This window comes from Scomber japonicus, chromosome 19 (genome assembly GCF_027409825.1).
Source record: "Scomber japonicus isolate fScoJap1 chromosome 19, fScoJap1.pri, whole genome shotgun sequence".
NCBI classification, from domain to species: Eukaryota; Metazoa; Chordata; class Actinopteri; order Scombriformes; family Scombridae; genus Scomber; species Scomber japonicus.
Genome location: NC_070596.1, coordinates 24029309 through 24046753, shown reverse-complemented (window position 1 = coordinate 24046753; position 17445 = coordinate 24029309). Strand labels below are relative to the sequence as shown.

General features: G+C 38.4%; 1 protein-coding gene across 1 annotated transcript; it reads right to left on the bottom strand.

Moving 5' to 3' along the window:
• Positions 1–7578: 7578 nt before the first annotated feature.
• LOC128380324 (neuropeptide FF receptor 2-like) lies at positions 7579–11967 on the bottom strand. The gene is made up of 3 exons (XM_053340102.1): positions 11640–11967; positions 8585–8684; positions 7579–8476 (listed from the first exon to the last, which is right to left on the bottom strand). The coding sequence occupies exons 1-3, from the start codon at positions 11965–11967 to the stop codon at positions 7579–7581; spliced, it is 1326 nt and encodes a 441-aa protein (XP_053196077.1).
• Positions 11968–17445: the final 5478 nt, after the last annotated feature.

Here is a 17445-nt window from a genome sequence, read left to right as displayed (position 1 = left end):
CCACACGTTCTTCTTAATGTTTTAAACACCAACCCTGAAACATATATACTCATGCCGTACATTATTGGAAAGCTTAGATTGTTCTGATTCATTCAAGACCACTCACGACTTATATGGTTGCTCACAGCCGTAATAGTGTTAGCGATTAGCTTGGCTAGCCACTCAGCTAAGTGAGAAAAGCTATAATGCTACATACCTTCAAAGTCTTCCCTTTATCCACAACGATCATCTTATGACACAGGACTTTCTGTACAGCTCGCCAAGTATCCATTCTTGTGAAATATGAAATCCGTTTCCATAAAACCGGAATATTTTCCTCAATATGTCCATGTATTTAGTCCAACACGTAATGTAATAACACAAATAACAAACCATATACGGTCCGTTTACGTCATCTCCTGACCTGCGCGTCCATCTCAGAGTACACATGACTAGATGTTTACGACCGTGAGCCTCTTCTGCTTCTGACGACACCACACACAAGCCAATCGGTGTTTAGGATTAGGCAGTACATGCAGAGACATTGCTGCTACTCCCACTGGCGTTACAATGTAATGTACCTCGGTGGTTTCAAGTCAGTTACAGCGAAGGTATGTTCGCTTCCTGTTTTCAAAATAAAAGCACCAACTCTATCGTTGTGGTTTTCTTAATAATAAAAGGCAACGGGTGTTTTATTTTGTGAAAATGACCGGAAGTGCGTTACTCGCTACGGCTAACTTGAGTGGCTCCGAATTCGCAGGAACAAAACTTTAAGCAGATGTTATTTGGACAAATTAGCGTCTCATTGTTGATCTAAAGGGCTACTTTCTCGCCTAAAAAGGTTAGACGTGGATAAAGTTGTATATTTACAGAGTTAGAGCTAAAATAAAATCCGGCACCGGACCTGGCAACCCGACTGCTGGAATTACTTTTTGGTTGTTGCGACTACGATCTCGAGACATTAGATGGCGTTGTTCTGCTCATTCTACATATTCTACCTTTAAAGCGATGGTTCGGCGTAATTTCGATCCTAGTGCCATATGCACCATGAGGAATTTATTAAAATAAACACTTACCTGATGGATTTTACTCTGCTGCTACTGCTAAAGCTGTAAACACGCACAGATTTCTAGATGTGCTGTGCGGGTGTCTCGCGAGATCACACAGTATTTTAGTGATCACGCGATATTTCGATGATGTTTACAGCTTTAGAAGTAGTAACACGGTAAAAGCCATCAGGTAAATCTTTACTTTAATAAACCCCTGGTGTACTTACAAACTTTTCAATACATCGATTTATGAGTAAAGACCCTATTTGTACTACTGTAGAAGTTTGATAACAATCCAGGCATTATTAGTGGGGTCATTTATGAGACACACTGGTGGTCCCGTTAGCGCCTGTACTAAGCCATCCGGCTGATGGCTCTAACTCCACTGTTTTCCAACCAAATGAAAATGAACGGCTGAGGTGCTGATTAGATAGACTCACTTTAAGGCCAGAAGAGATCAGGTCCTAATGTGATTACATTATAAGTGATTGTGAACAAAATCCACAAACTTCTTTCTGTGTAAAAATATATTCCAAAGCTACTATGAGGCTTGTTTCATTAAATATAATACATAACATATTTATACCTATTGTTCAGTCAGAACTGTGAATTATAAAGTGTGTCCCTATTGTTCATAGCTCAGTCTTGGCATTGTTTTCGGAGGCTTTTGAAGGTATCATGGTAATTTACATAATGATGTAACTTACCTTCAAAACCAAACACCCTGAAGGAATCTGAGGAAACTCTACATATTCTATTCTCACTTTTCTTTAGACTTTTGCAGGAGATGAGCCCTCTCTGATCCCTTGTTACTCATCTGTCATTCAAGTCCAATCAGCCCAGCTGCAGGGCAGGTATGTCTTTGTACTAGTCAGTATCAGATTTCAAATTCCACAGCTGTACTGTGACTGCAAAAGTATGATAAGAGCCTGCTAAACAAATCCTGTTTGTGATTAATATTCTTTGTTTTATTCTCAACCTCACCTTCAGTGTTGCTCTGAACAGGCTTAGCTTCCTGATTGAGCACCCTGTGATGACCCCTGTTGTCATTTTTGGTTTGCTGTGCGACCTTCACCTGTCTGTTTGCTCTTTCACTGCAGCTGATTGTTCACTCAACCAGGGACCCATGAGGGCCCACAGTGCTTCCAGGTTATTTAAGCCTGGCTGCAGCAAACAGCTCTCTCTCTTTGCTACTAAGCTGCCTTGGTGCTGCAGCTCTCCTTCCCCTCCTCCCTACAGGCGCCTGGTTGTTTTGATTATGTTGCTTTAGTTCCTTGTTTCTGCCGTCATGAATCCTACAGCAACACACAGACACACACACTCTCCACTCATGCATCACATCTGCTACTGATACCATCGATTACCATGGCCTATGTTGTAAATACGTAGTTAATCCTTTAATTTGACTCATTTGGTAAAATAATCTTTATCTTTTGTTAAAACGGGTGTGTCTCTATTTGTTGTTGCCATAGAAATTACCTTGTAACACCAACTTTTGAGGATCATTGATATTCATTTTTCACATCTCTAAGCCAATAAAAAGATGCACACAGACATCTTTATTATTTATTATTTGTGGATGGCTTTAGTGATACTGTGGATCACAGAGAGTTGTTTTTTTTACTTTAGAGATTTAATAAGGTGTATTAGTGTGGGTGCATATTAAAATGTGAAAATGAAAGCAGAGTGAGAAGTGTAATATCCCAGGGGGGAGACAACAGTGTGTCTCCAACCCTGTCAATGTTGCTTACACAGTAACAGATTTCCAGCATTATAGCAAATATCTCTGCTCATCCAGGATTTAATAAAAGTTTGATAAAAGTTTACATTTATGAAAGTCTTGTATAGACTGTGTAGAATGAGGAAATGATGAAAGAGAAAATCGAATTGATCTGTTTTAAAGACGTGGCAAGTATTTTGTCAGTGTTGGACACAGCAACAATGTTCCAAACTCCACAAGTTGTGTCTTTATCCCTTTGATCCCAGTTGAATGTATGATCCAAATGTTTTGATCAGCCGGCTTATGACTCCCATCTGTTTCTGCTGGTTAAACCCGGTGAAACAAGGACCACTGATACACTAAACGGACTGTCTTGCTGATATTTAACAGCTGAATATCTTAAATGGTTTTCTGGTTTAATGAAGACACATGACAGGCTGTCACAGTGTATTTGGCTGTAACATATGCTACCTGGCTATCTGTAATATGTTGGAAATTCAGAGAAAGCATGCAAGTAATATGAAATTAGCTGCCAGGAACAATCAGGGAGTCATTTTTGATTCAAGGTGGAATTCCAGGTGTGAATTATAGGTCTGAAAGTCCATATAGGATGCCTGGTTTTTATAGGAACATTTCTATAAAATAATTGACATCTCATATATTGCAGTGATTCTTATAGCCTCATTCTAAAATTGTGCTTGTGTCTACAGTTAATTCAAATTGAAGAAAATCCTACAGGCCACATTTTGGCGAAGCTACATCAGCTAGAAGTTTTTGAGGTATTTCTGGCACAAAAAACAGACTGGAAAATTAATTAGGTGTAATCTTGGCTTGCATAAAAAGTGCTTAGTTTTCTGTATAGAGCTGCAGGTCTGCATGTATATCTTAACATTAATAAGAGTCACTATTATGGATTAATTCAAAGAAATTCAAGGAATCTCACAATCTGTCTGTTGGCAGTTGGCATGCAACATGGGCCGCCATGGTGATGCGACTATATACTATATGATTCAGGCACCTGGTTTCTACATAGTGTCACCTATTAGTGTTAATGTTGGATGTCTATGTTAAACGTGCTCAAAGCTCCAAAACACGAGGTAAACATCTGGAAAAATGCTCCCTGCCAGGGCTTCAGCTTGTAATGTTACCCCTACCTCCTCCTCATGATGATGTCATATTGTTCATGCATATCCACAAATGATTGGCCATTAGCCTTCTACAAGCTGTTCACTTGTATATTTCAGATTGGATTCAGGCTCAAGCTATTGAGAAATTGATTTGTTCTTTACTTGAAGTTTTCACTTCAAGTAAAGAAAAAGAAAAAGAAATAAAAACCCAACTACCACAGTTTGTTGATGTAGCCAGAGGTCAGCCAAGATACAGCTTCTGGAAACTAACTAGAAGTACAGAGTGGGCTCATTAAAAGGCCGGCCGATAGAGGCTGCATAAAGTGTCAATATAAGATAAAAAAGGGATTTTTTAAAACTGTAAATCATGTAAATATATTCCAGTAGAGCCCAGAATATAAATATAAATGTGAACGAAATGTGCTTGATATGTCTCCTGTAAGTGTAACAAGTCAAAGGCTATTCCGAGGATTATTATGTTGGCAACGTACACAGTAAATAAAACCTGATTCCCTGTGTAATGGTGAATAATTGGCATCCAGTACTGCTGGGTAAGTGCTGCTTTCTGGTGCTGAGCTTCAAATACAAGTGACTGAAGGATAAGTCTGGTCATTTTTTTGTATTTTTATATTAAAACCAAAACCAACAGTGAATTGATCCTACAACAAGTATTGTTTATCGTTTATTCTGAGGCAATCCCACATAAACCAGTCAACCCCAAATGTGCATTGATCCACCACTGACAATATCCCCCAATAAATAAACAAATTCCTTATCTTGGAGTAAAATACAGTAACCAGCTTTTTAGGAAAATTTCAAAATAAAAGTGTATATTTATGATCAATTTACATCTTTAATAGGAGCCACTGTGCTTGAGTTTGAAAGCCACAAACAGATCAGGAGAAGCTGGAATTTGATTAGCAAACTGTTTAAAAATTACTTTTTATATTCATCCATACATTGTTTTTTTTTTCAATTAAAATATGTAATAAGACAAAAGATGGTTTATACACCTTCAGACTTTTATCTTCTGAGGAACCTTTTTCTTATTTCATAACATCAGTATTTTATTAATTGATAAACAAACCCGTTCAGTACAATCTGTGTGTAGATTAGTTTGGAACCACGAACTGAACACACTGCGTACAAATGATGGCTCTATCAATTAGGTATTCATCTTGTCTTTCAATCCCTGAGGCTGCTTTATTTGACTGTCTCGGCAGTGTCATTAAGAGTGCTTTCACAACCATCACACATGTTGATCTTGACAATATGTGATTTTATACAGAGCTGCTGTTAAATGAATGAGTTGCTTGGAGACACATGGTGATGAGGACTCTTAGCTTACACACCATTAGCATGCACAAGAACATTCAAGATATACAGCACACAAAAAATAGACCACTTATAAACATGACTGACACCTTCAATACTATAAGAAACTTCATACTATAGTAATTATGTAGCTTCAGAGAGCAAAGATTCATTGTTATCATTATCATTATTATGACTTCTCAAATTAAGACCTTAAATGTGCCCTGTGGAGTTTTGTTGTAAACAGACAAAAGTAATGTTTCAGCATTTCAAACCAAAACAGACTGTCTATCCTTGAGGTTTAATAAACTTATTTAAAGTTATTCCTCATAAAATGTTTGTAAAGCGGTTAAAAAAACAATTTTAATCATGAATTAATCATTTGATCATTGATGCCAGGATTGTGTATCACATGTGCTTGATATAAACAAAATGGAGATGCTTAAAAAATAAAATAAAATAAACTCTGGCTCCAAACATGGCTCCAAAAAGCAACCAGTGTTAGAAACTCCACAGGGTACCTTTTAAGGTTTTGGTATAAACATATTATGTGTTGTAGCTTGACAAATATTGATCACAAAAAAGTGGCAATTATCTTTTAGCAAAAAATAATTACAAAAATAGTACACAACAAATGAAAGAATCCCATAAGTAATGAACGTAAAGATGATTTTTCTTTTACATTCTTAATAAATATCTATTAAATATTCTGTACGCACTCTTAACGCTTCACATTTATGCTCCATTGTCACCACTGTTCAATAACACAATCATATGCTGAGGCAACAGTTTGGGGCACAAACCCAATATTTTCTAGAAAATAACACATTTTATACATCAATGCTGTACATTTTTCAAACAGCTATTACCTTTGTGGCAATAGTATAATAACACTATTATAATTTGAAAATGCTGGGTCTACTTTTACAGCCATGAGATCAGGTTCTCTCACTATAGCAGAACTGTCAGTGTATAGGTGTATAGGTGTATATGTGATGTGATGACCCCTGCTGTCATTGGTGTTTAGCCTTGTTTACCTTCCTTCTCTGTCTCAGCAGGTGCTTGTTAGGGTCACTGGTGACACCTGATGGCCCACGGGATTGCCAAGTTATTAAAGTCCGGACTGCAGCTGCGGAAGTCTCTCTTTCACTCCTCTGATTGCTGCTGCTTGAGGCTTTCTCTTCTCTTGTCAGGTACCACTTCTGGTTTAGTTTAGTGTAGTTATACTGCCTTTAATCTGGTTTATCTTTGGTGTGTCTCCTCTTAGTTGTGGCTACTTGAGCCAGGTAGTAACAGACAGACCTGGTGGTTTTCTGACACCTTATGTACAATTTAAAAAAGAAAAGCTGAAATGGTTCTGTAAAATGGCTCTAAAAAAAGAAAAGCAGAGCAAAAATATCTATTAAGCATTTAATATCTATATGTTTTCTTCCAGACTTCAGAGACTGACAGTGAATCTCTCTCACCCTTTCATGTTAAGTGCACACTTTTTATGTACATTACCACATTATAGCTATTATGTGCTCAAGCATTCAGTCTCTTACCTCTTTTCTGCTCTGCTTCCAGTTGAAGCTTCACTCACTACACACATTTCTTTCCCTGTATCTTACTACTGCTAATTAATGTAACTGTCTTCCCTTTGACATTGATTTAAACATCCAAATCCTATGGGGAAGAACAGAGAACAGGAGGACACTTGGAGGTTTTCCAAATGAGCCAGCAATCTTCTTCCCCTGCCGCTACATGTCACAGACTGACTACCTCAGGGCAGTATACCATGCACTTTGACTGGAGGAAGCTGACACAATCCTCCTCACACTGCCTTTCGCTTCAGTGCTGTTTTAATCTCAGTGTCTTCAATAACCAAAACTGTCTAGATAGGCCTACAGTCTTCCTGAAACATTAAAAACCTTCTAGGAGTATAAACGTAATGTTCAGAGCTCCTTTGTATAAAAGCTTGATTGAAATGTGCCACTGTGCCACATTCATTGGCTCTCAGAAGTATTACATCATCTGCAAAGAAAATTTATAATAGGAGTCAATACAGTTGGATCACTTTATAGTATGTGAACAACAAAAACACGCCTGTAGCAATGAAAACAGTAATGTCATGTCACCTGATAAATTTCTTCACACTGTGATAAATAATGGACATTCAGTTTATCTTTCGTATCATCATATATATGTGTATACTTTGAAAGAGCATTTAGAAGAGATATTCAAAATTATTCAAGCAAGCTTGCGGGTACATTCACTTTTAACAAACATACATGGAGTTTTATCATGTATTTCTAAAGGCTGTTTCTCATTTGTCCTTAAAATGCAATATGTGATTCTCCGGAAGCTCCCAGAACCTTTGAAAGTGTCTTTTGCACTGCACAGTCTCAGTCTAAATCTGGGACACCTTTTCCAGGTCCTCCATGATCAGGTCCTGTTCTTTGATGTCACCTTTACCTGCCAAGCACTCTGCTTCCTGATACGAGCACTTACCATTCCCCACCAGCACTGATCCGAGTCCTGAGCCTGATCTACTGAGGGTGGCCGGCTGGACGGGAAGCACAGCGTTCGCTCGGATCCGATGCAAGTAGGTCTTCTGGTGCTCAATGTCAGCGGAGCACAGCTGGAATTTGAATGCCGCCTGAAAGCCTCTACGGAAGTTCTCGTTGAAAAACCCGTAGATGATGGGGTTGACACTGCTGTTGAAGAAGGCCAACCAGTGAGCTAAGGGATAGACATAGATATTAATGACACGATACTGGTGCTCTGTCAGGCTGGCGTAGTCACTCAGCATCATCAGCGTCCACAGCGGCAGCCAGGATAATATAAAGAGCAAAGCCACCACCAGCAGCATCATTATCACCCTCTCCTTCTTCTTCCTCGAAATTGTGAGACGACCCTCCATGCTCGGCTTATTGTTGCCACTTCCTTCTCCAGACACAATTCCACTGCCTCTCAGTGGGGGAATAGTGGTCTTGAAGAGGGTGAAGCCAATTCGAGCATACATGATGACGATAAGGCTGAGAGGAGCGAGATAGATGTTTGCAAAGAGGACAGTGGTGTAGACTTTCCGCATCTCCTGATTGGGCCAGTTTTCCCGGCACCAGTAGAAGGGGCGGGTGTTGTTGTTGCGGCCGAGGACTATTCGCACCCTGTGTTCTTTGGTGACTTGCAGCATCACCCCAGAGGGACACATGATTGACACAGCCAGGACCCATATGATAACAATAATTAACTTTGAGGTGGCGATGGTGAGCTTCTGCTTGAAAGGGTAAACGATGCAGCGGAACCTGACACAAAGGAGATTGAAAGGAAATACATGAAGAAAATGATGTTGGCGTTTAAAAGAAATTCATGCCCACACAAGCAGATGATAGTCATAGTATTACAACCCTCACCTGTCAACAGCTATTGCCACTAGAGTGAACACAGATGCTGAAACAGATATCCCTTGAACCATACCACTTAGCTTACACACTACGCTACCGAATGGCCATCCTGCAGGAAAAGAGAAAAAAGTGTTAAAAGTGTGAGTGTAAAAACACAAAGAAAGGGAGACTACATGAATAATATAAATGCTAGAATTATTCCTAGTGGGCGGAAAGTATCAGATACTTTCCTTCACTGAATATTTCACCACTTCTAAATCAAAGCTGACACAGAAGCTTGTGGTATATAAATGATGAATCGCTAATGGAACATTCTCATTTTATAACCCGACTTCTACTCATAGATTGATTTATTCTTGGTCATTTATTTGTATTTATTAGCACAAAGAAAGTAATAAAAGCAAAAATATATAAACACAAACATAGCAGATATTGTGCAGAAGAGGTAAGAAACCCCAAAGGAAGGATATAGTAAAAACCTCCTAATACTATGGATATTTATTTCCTTATAACATAATTAGATAAGACACACAGCACATAAACACACATACTTAGCACACTAAGTATGGCACAGGTGTTTTTTTCATATTAGACTTAAATACTGAAGATGAATATCCTTTGCCTGACTGGTTGCATATGAATGGACCTCAGAGTTCATTAAAAAGAAGTTGTGAAACACATTAAGTAAGCTGCACTTTTGAAATGTAGATCTATAAATAAAGATTCATGTTTGATAAATATTGATGCTGGAAATAGATTTCATTTCTTGGTTCATGGCGATATGACACAGTTGCTAATCTCTCCAAAATTTCTTGTGGATTAATTACATTTTTTGTAAGGATGAAAGATATGTGCTGCCCCAAACATTGATACAGTATGATATGTATAGATATATTAAACTGTATAGAGTGTTAGAAGACATGATTGATTCATCTGTGAACAAACTTTTGTATTGAAGCTTATTTAGTGAAGTTTCAGGGGCAGGACTATGCCTGAACTGCACATTTTCCTGCATTCCTATAAATACCACTTAACCCAGCCTCCTCTTCCACTCTTCTATTCTGTGCCCCTCCCCTCTACCTTTATTTCTCTCTGCCTGTTTCTTCCTGATGCTCCCTTTGTAGGGCCCTGAGGGTGCTACTGCAGACTCCACTCCCTCTACACACATTACAATCGTTTTTTAAAAATATATCATATAAATGCATCTTGTTGATAGTGTGGTCGTTTCTTGTGAAATGATGCCAAAAGACTTTTTTCACACACATACACAATGTGGTCTTTCCAATTTTTCCATCGATTAATACATCCAAAAATGATGTACCGGTACTTTGTTGATTTTAACATTTTCCTTGGATAATTTTTATTTTTATATTCCTGAAAAGCAAACAGAACTGACAATGCAGAATCAGATATCCAAGCAAAGTCATTTATATAGATGAGAAATAGAAGTGACCCCAGAATAGATCCTTGAGGCTCTCCACAACATACAGTAGCTCTATTCTCTTACAATAAAATAAAATACACCAGTTCATAGATATCAGAGATCACATTGATCTCTATTATGAAGGTAGTCAGTGAGCCAGTTTATAACAGCATCCTGAAAGCCTTGCATAGCCTTGCATTGCAGTCTTGCATAGACTAGCTTTTCCTAAATTTTGGCGTAGCAAGGTAAAACAGAAATTGTCCAGTAACTAGTGAAAAGGCTAGGATCCCTGTACGACTCTTTTTTAAGGATAACCCCAATTTTTAAGATTGAGAGGACATGAGTTAGTGGCTCATTAATTTAAGATGCTACTGCTTTTAAAAGCTTGGCCTTGATTTCATTATGACCTGCTGGAGAATTACTGAGGTTGACAATGATGTCAAGCACTTCTCTGGATATACTGTAGGGGGTTCAAATCTGCATGATTTCATGATTTTGTCACATCCTGTGTCTAGCTTCCATTTCAGACCAGTCCTCCAGGGAACCTCAGGCTTTTCCCCATGTTTGTTTTGACTGGACTCGGTGGAAGAGGGCTTATTTTGAGTTGGACTTTTGACTGACAATTTGGGATGATATTATTTAAGATGCCTTTGTAGTGAGTCTGTCTTTGTTTTCATTCTTGTCTGAACTCACTCACTCCCTTTGTTTTCTGTCTGTTATGGATAGGAGAAGTGCAATTGAGAGAAGAGGATTGTGTTTGTGGGTTTTTTGGTTTTCTGTTCTGTGTTTTTCCTCTTGTGGTTTTGTGCTCCTCTCCAGTCTGCTACATACCTGCTCTGCATCTAGCTTTGTTAACCCTGCCCTGCTCTGGTTCCCCCCACATGCACCTCATCTCCTGGTTAGTTCAGCTAGTATTTAAGTCCACTTTTCAGTTCTTTTGCCAGTTTCTTTTAATTTTTAATAAATACCTGTGTTTCATCCTGCTTTTGGGTGTACCTATCCTGGTCGCTTTGTGACACACAAGGTGGGAAAAATAACCAGTAATCTCATTGAATCCATTAGCTGCATCAGAAGTGTTAGTCAATGAAAAGACGCCATCGGTAAATCGAATTTCACAGGAGCCTTTTTCCTTTTAAGTTAGTGATTGATGATGTTCCACTTTTGGAAGATGGAGATTTTATGTTACTAGCAGCCTTGTCTGAATATTTCTATTTTGGTAGATGGAGTAGAAAATTAGATTGCTCTACCTTTAGATGTTCTTTCCATACTAACAGTTGCGGAAGTCAATTGAAATACAGGGCAGTCTTAAATGTATGTATACTGTATCCCTGAGCTGGATACATAATTAAAATAATTTGTTAAAATATTGTCAATAAGAGTGTCAGTTGTATTTGTTACTCTCGTTGGTTTGCATATTAGGGTCAAGTAGGATGATTCTCACTTTTGAAAAGATTGATCTTGTAGTCGCCAAGTAGAAAACATATTTTTCCTTTATCATTAATAACATCAAAAGCAGCAACAAATACAACATTGAAACAAATTATATTACTACAGGTGGGCATTAAATAACTCCAGATTTAGGTTTAAGTACGTGATAAAAGAGAGAATAAGTAGAACAACCAAAATACTTCATATCCTGACCTGTTATGATATTGTCCACCAGTGTGGTTGGCATGCAAAAAATGCCAACCAGCAGGTCACTGATGGCGAGGTTGAGAATGAACAGGTTGGTGACTGTGCGCATATTCTTGCTGCGCAGCACGATGAAACACACCACCCCATTTCCCACCATGCACACCAGGAAAATGAGCAGGTAGGAGACAGTGAAGACTGCAGCCACAGAAGGCTTATGGAGGTAGAAATCAACATAGGTGATATTCTGGTGGGCCAAAGGGTTTTCCTGTAGGCCTGAGAAATTGGATGAGATCAGGCCCTCCCAAGTAGCGTTGAGAACTAGATTCTGGGTCATCGTCATATCTGATAGTAAAAGACAAAGAAAGGCAGAGGTGTTACTCATGAACACCAATCATGTGCTTGACATGTAAGTGCATGCACATTCCAATGTCCTCCTTTAACAAAATCAGCCAATTATATACACCAGGACAACATTACACACATCCTCCAAACAGGAGTGCAATCCCGCAGGTCGACTGGTAATTGCATAAAATGATAAAAACCTCTCCAGAAATCAATAGTCCAATTTTAGCGTCTTTTGATGATTGTGGTTTGGTTGATTCAGTCAAGTGCATGCTCTCTCACACTCTCTAATATCAACACGGTGGCCAAAGTGACCAATCTTCTCTGACAGCAGAGGGGAGATATGCTTCATAGCTCACCCATTGGTTACATCAATCATCTGAATGCAGCATTCTGGGAAATGAATTAGGTTACTATTGACTTCAAACTATTTTTGTCACTTAAATTGAACACATCTCTGTATTATGGGAATTTTATATCTTCTGAAATAACCTACAATAATGCAGAATATTACCGTAAGATGAATCAAAGTTTCTAATTTTTTAATTTCACTTCTTGCAGATGACCATCTACTGTAGTGTTTCTCATGTGAATATGGTTTACAGGGGTACAAACAGAAAAAAAGTAGGCCAGGTTTATTAATTGATGTGATGTGATGAATCAGTAATTGGCATGTTAATAAGTAATAACATATGAAATCAGTGCAGTGCAATCAATGCAGTCTAAATAATGTAATTTTCACGCTTAACTACAAATGGTATTTTAAAAACCTGCTGTTCAAAAATACTCTCTCAACCTCATGAGTACATTTCCAATTTGAATTATTCCCTAAACTGACTGAACAGTACCACTGTGACAATTTCACTGTTGAAAAAGATGAGCTACCATCTGCATGCATAAAATAACTAATTAACATAATCTATGTATAACAAACACCCACATTTTATCAGTTTCTCTTGTCTTAAAATTCATAGAGCTTTGGAGGAAGTAATGATTTTTTTCCCCCTTGAAACTCTTTGTCCTGTTGTTCTTGTAACAATGGCATGGATGACCAAGTAGATGTTTGAGCTCAGTTCATAAATGTTACAATACATCTGGGAATCAAAAACATCAATCAAGTCCTGCAGATAGATAGCCTAACTGAGCTTCAATACTTCTATAGGATACAGAAGAATCAGACACTTTATGATCTAAGGACTTAAGATATTGTATCTGCCATGCTTTCAAAAGTCATGCCTGGTGGGTATCAGCCTTTAAACTGTCTGAGCGGTAACAGACTTCAAGTGATAAAAAAATCCTTCTCTGTCTGTCAGTCTTAATTTGTCACCCATGCTCAATCACACAGCTATAATATGTCTGTTGCTTTTCCATGAATTCATATAACCTACAAACAAAAGTAAATAATATAGTAGATTCATAATTAACTAACCCAGGGGATGGAATAAGAAGTGACAGTTTATACAGTAAATAAAGTGGATTATCCATTTTAGAAGTTTCACAAATAATTATTTCTTTTAAACTTTCTTACCTTTCAGTAATCAGTATATGAGTTGTATTCCTTTCTTCTCTCCTTACAAGCGGTATACATCCATTGAACAGAAATTCCACTCATAGAGCAAAGCTGCGCTCTCTCATCCTTTATGTTAAACTCTGTGCGTCTGCTCAGTGCGCCTGCCAGGCAGAGACTGCTGTAGCGCTTATAGATGACAGAGAGCAGATGAGATTTCCCCAAGAGAGGCATGCTGGGAGGTGCAGGTGATGGAAGCAATACATATTGTGTGAATTGAATTGTATATATGTGACGGGGGAAAGGTTGAGCATCTAAAGAAGTTCCGATTTTTTTTTCTTTTTCACACCACTCAAGCTGATAAGTGTTGGGAATGTCATTGCTCCTTCAGTTAAGGTGTCAGTCCTCCTCCTTGATGCTCACTCCTGCATCAGGTCTTCCATAAGTCAGGTCTCACCACTCACACCTCACATCTTCACACCTTAAGAATAAATGAAGTCTTAGTGCTGCACGCAAACACATCTTGGCTAAAATGCTTTAATTAATGCAGGCCACAGCACACCCTACAAATTAAAGGATGCAAATAAAACACAATATTCTTAACTTCTCATCAGCCTCCCACTCAGTCTCCCTTTCATATACAGCCTGTTCTCAGTTACTCCCTGACAGATTGTCACGCCTCATGCCCACCAATCATCCTGCCTGTTTAGTTCTGCCTGAGACTCTGTTATATTTTGCTGGAGGTTTTTTTTGGACCTCCCTCTTTCAGTTCAGTTAACCTTTTTAGTTTTGAGTCATTTCATACCTGATCAATGCACCGGAGTGAAAGGAAAGATGAATAGGTGAGGATGACCATTGTGCAGCAGGTTGAGAAGGAGGTTTGATAAGTGGATGTCTTACACTTGACTTGAGTAGAAATTAAAGAAGAAATAGTTGAATTAAAACCTTTAAGCTACTGTAACCGCAGGTGATGTTGAATACTTAATCTAACACGTTAAAAGGCCTTTAGCACAAATCCTGTCAAATCGTAGGGATTCACAGCTCAGTGAGAAGTGAGATGGAGGAAACGCACTGTCAGTCAGAGTTTGCATGAAGTTTGGTAGACGAGAGGCATTTTAAAAATAGAGCTTTCAATGTTAAATGTGTAATGGTTGTCACACTAAGTTATAAGAATGATGTTGAACGCAATGCAAGAAAGCAGCCGATAAATTGTGATAGCATCTCTGCCTGTGTGTGTGTGTGTGTGTGTGTGTGTGTGTGAGAGAGAGAGAGAGAGAGAGAGAGAGAGAGAGAGAGAGAGAGAGAGAGAGAGAGAGAGAGAGAGAGAGAGAGAGAGAGAGAGAGAGAGAGAGAGAGAGAGAGAGAGAGAGAGAGAGAGAGAGAGAGAGAGAGAGAGAGAGAGAGAGAGAGAGAGAGAGAGAGAGAGAGAGTTTATTTTGGTGTCAAGGACATGTTGAATATCAGGGATGCAAAAATGATAATGTTCCCATCAAAAAAAATCATGCTCAACTCTGCAGTTTTTGGCTCATTGCATGTTTGGCTTAATTAGTCTCAGTCATTGCGAATTAACACAAATTAGAAATGTTCTTTCACACACACACACACACACACACACACAAACACATACAAAGTTATTTTATGATCTAATCATGCATTTATTTCACTTCATCTCACTTAATGAAAACATTGAGAACATTATACTACAATCAGAGAGGTGTTGTTTTTGTTACGTTAATATAATAAGAAGGACGGGGAGAGAATTACACCTGGGTTGAGATTAGTAAGATTTATTTATGTAACCATTATTTTAATAGTTAAGTCCCATTGAGGTTAGAAACATCTTTTGCAAGGGAAACCTAGACAATACAAAATTAGATTGAGATTTACTGATTGAACACCATGACTGCAAATACACACAATACAATCCTAATAGATGTAGCTCCCAAGAGTAATCAAGTACAATATGCAGTAAATTACATAAGCAGAACATCCTCCAAAAGGCACCTCATCTGACTGACACAATTAATTTTAATGGTTTCATTCAAAGTCCTTTTGCCATTTAATGCTTAAATTTAATATATTTTTTAAAAAGAGGTGCTTATTTCCAAGACTGCTGTCTTTACAAAGGTTGCAGATCCTCTGATTTCCATGGAGGGCTTTTCCAGTGGGAACTCTGGTGTTGTTTACCCTCAACTTTTCTCATTTAAGCTGTTTAACTTCTTCATAAAGATCACACGCTGACATACTTTGGAGCTTGCTTTGCTCAAGTGGTTGTTATATTTTTGTGTGAACAATAGAGTAAAGACAAACCATGCCTATATTAGCTCAATCTGCAGACTCATGGTGACATATATCTATAGGTAAATAGTTGTACATTATTATCCCACTGGTTTAGTTGCTTTACCTGATCTATAAAGGATAAAACAATACAAAACAAGAGATAAAAAAAGCCAGTGCTGGTAGTGCCAGGCAGCAACATTGCGCAAGGCATCTAGCCTGCCGGAAACGAAGAAGAAGAAGAAGAAAACGAAGAAGAAGACGACAGCTGTGGCAATGATGAAAATAGTACTTTTAATCAACAAATCTTTAACCCTCTGTAAATGCCATGCTAGTCAGCTAATGAACGTTAACCCCGCTAGTCTGATAATAAACGTTAGCCCCGCTAGCCGGCTAATAAACGTTAACCCCGCTAGCCAGCTAATAAACGTTAGCCCCACTAGCCGGCTAATAAACGGTAGCCCTGCCCCCAGCCCGCTGACTTAATCGGTTCTTGCTTTATACCAGCAAAGAGTTGGTGCTTGCTCTGGCTCCCGTTCTGAGGCTCCGGGCTGGAGCTTTGGCGGTGGAAAAGCAAAGAACCGGTGCTTAGTCAGGCTCTGGCTCCGAACCAGCACCAGCTCCAGCTTGGTGGAAAAGGGGTATGTGAGGCGCAGAGGTGCTTTGAGCCAAATGCTAACAACATTAGCAACCTAATATGCGACAATGTCACCATTTTCTATGTCCACCATCCTAATTTAGCATGTTACAATGCTAGTATTTGCTAATTAACACAAGCTGAGCCTGAAGGGAATGTCATTAGTTTTGCATGTATTTGATCATAAAATTAAGTTGGGCAGTAGAGGACACATCAGGGTATCACCTAAGTCTTTGGCATTCAACATCTGGGGGTAATGAATGTTGATACCAAATTTCTTGACAAACCAACCAACAGCTTTTGAGATATTTCAGTCTGTACCAAAGTGGTGGAATGACTGATCAACACAAACATACTTCAGCCGGTCCTTCCATTTCTACAACAAATGTGTTAATGATTGCAGGACTGTTACATAATGATCATTAACAATGATAATTACAGGCAGTGAACAAAGAGGGTCCATGCTGTAGTTTGGTTTGTTGGTTTGTTATTGACAGTGAATTAGTGTTATTTGAATGGAATCTGAGTGAACGGTCCCAAATTATTTTTAATGTTAAAAAAAAGTAATCTAAAAATAACAATCAAGCCGAAATTGTCCATTAAGGGATTAAATAATCCCATTCCCATTCCTCCTGTCATTCCCGAGGCTATTGGTCAGTCACACTTATTAAAAATACTCTTTTTTTTCTTCCATGTCTCCCTGCACTCATCCCTCCAGGCTACATTTCTACTTTGTGTCCTTATGTGTGTCCCCTCATTTAAAAAACTCTGAATTCCCACATGTCTACAACTCATCATTACATTTCACCTAACTGACCTCTGCAGGATTACTGATGAATAACAGCCACAAAGCATTTTTCATGAGCCATGTTTTTATATATACATATAAATATGTAAACATATTGAAAAAGTAGAATTAAATTGATACAGTATACTAAAATGAAACACAGTATATGAAAAAGGCTAATTGAAGTATAGTTGCTCATAATAGCTTGCACATAAGCTAAAACTCAAAGTGTTATTGAGTGACACTCTTTATTCAAAATCAT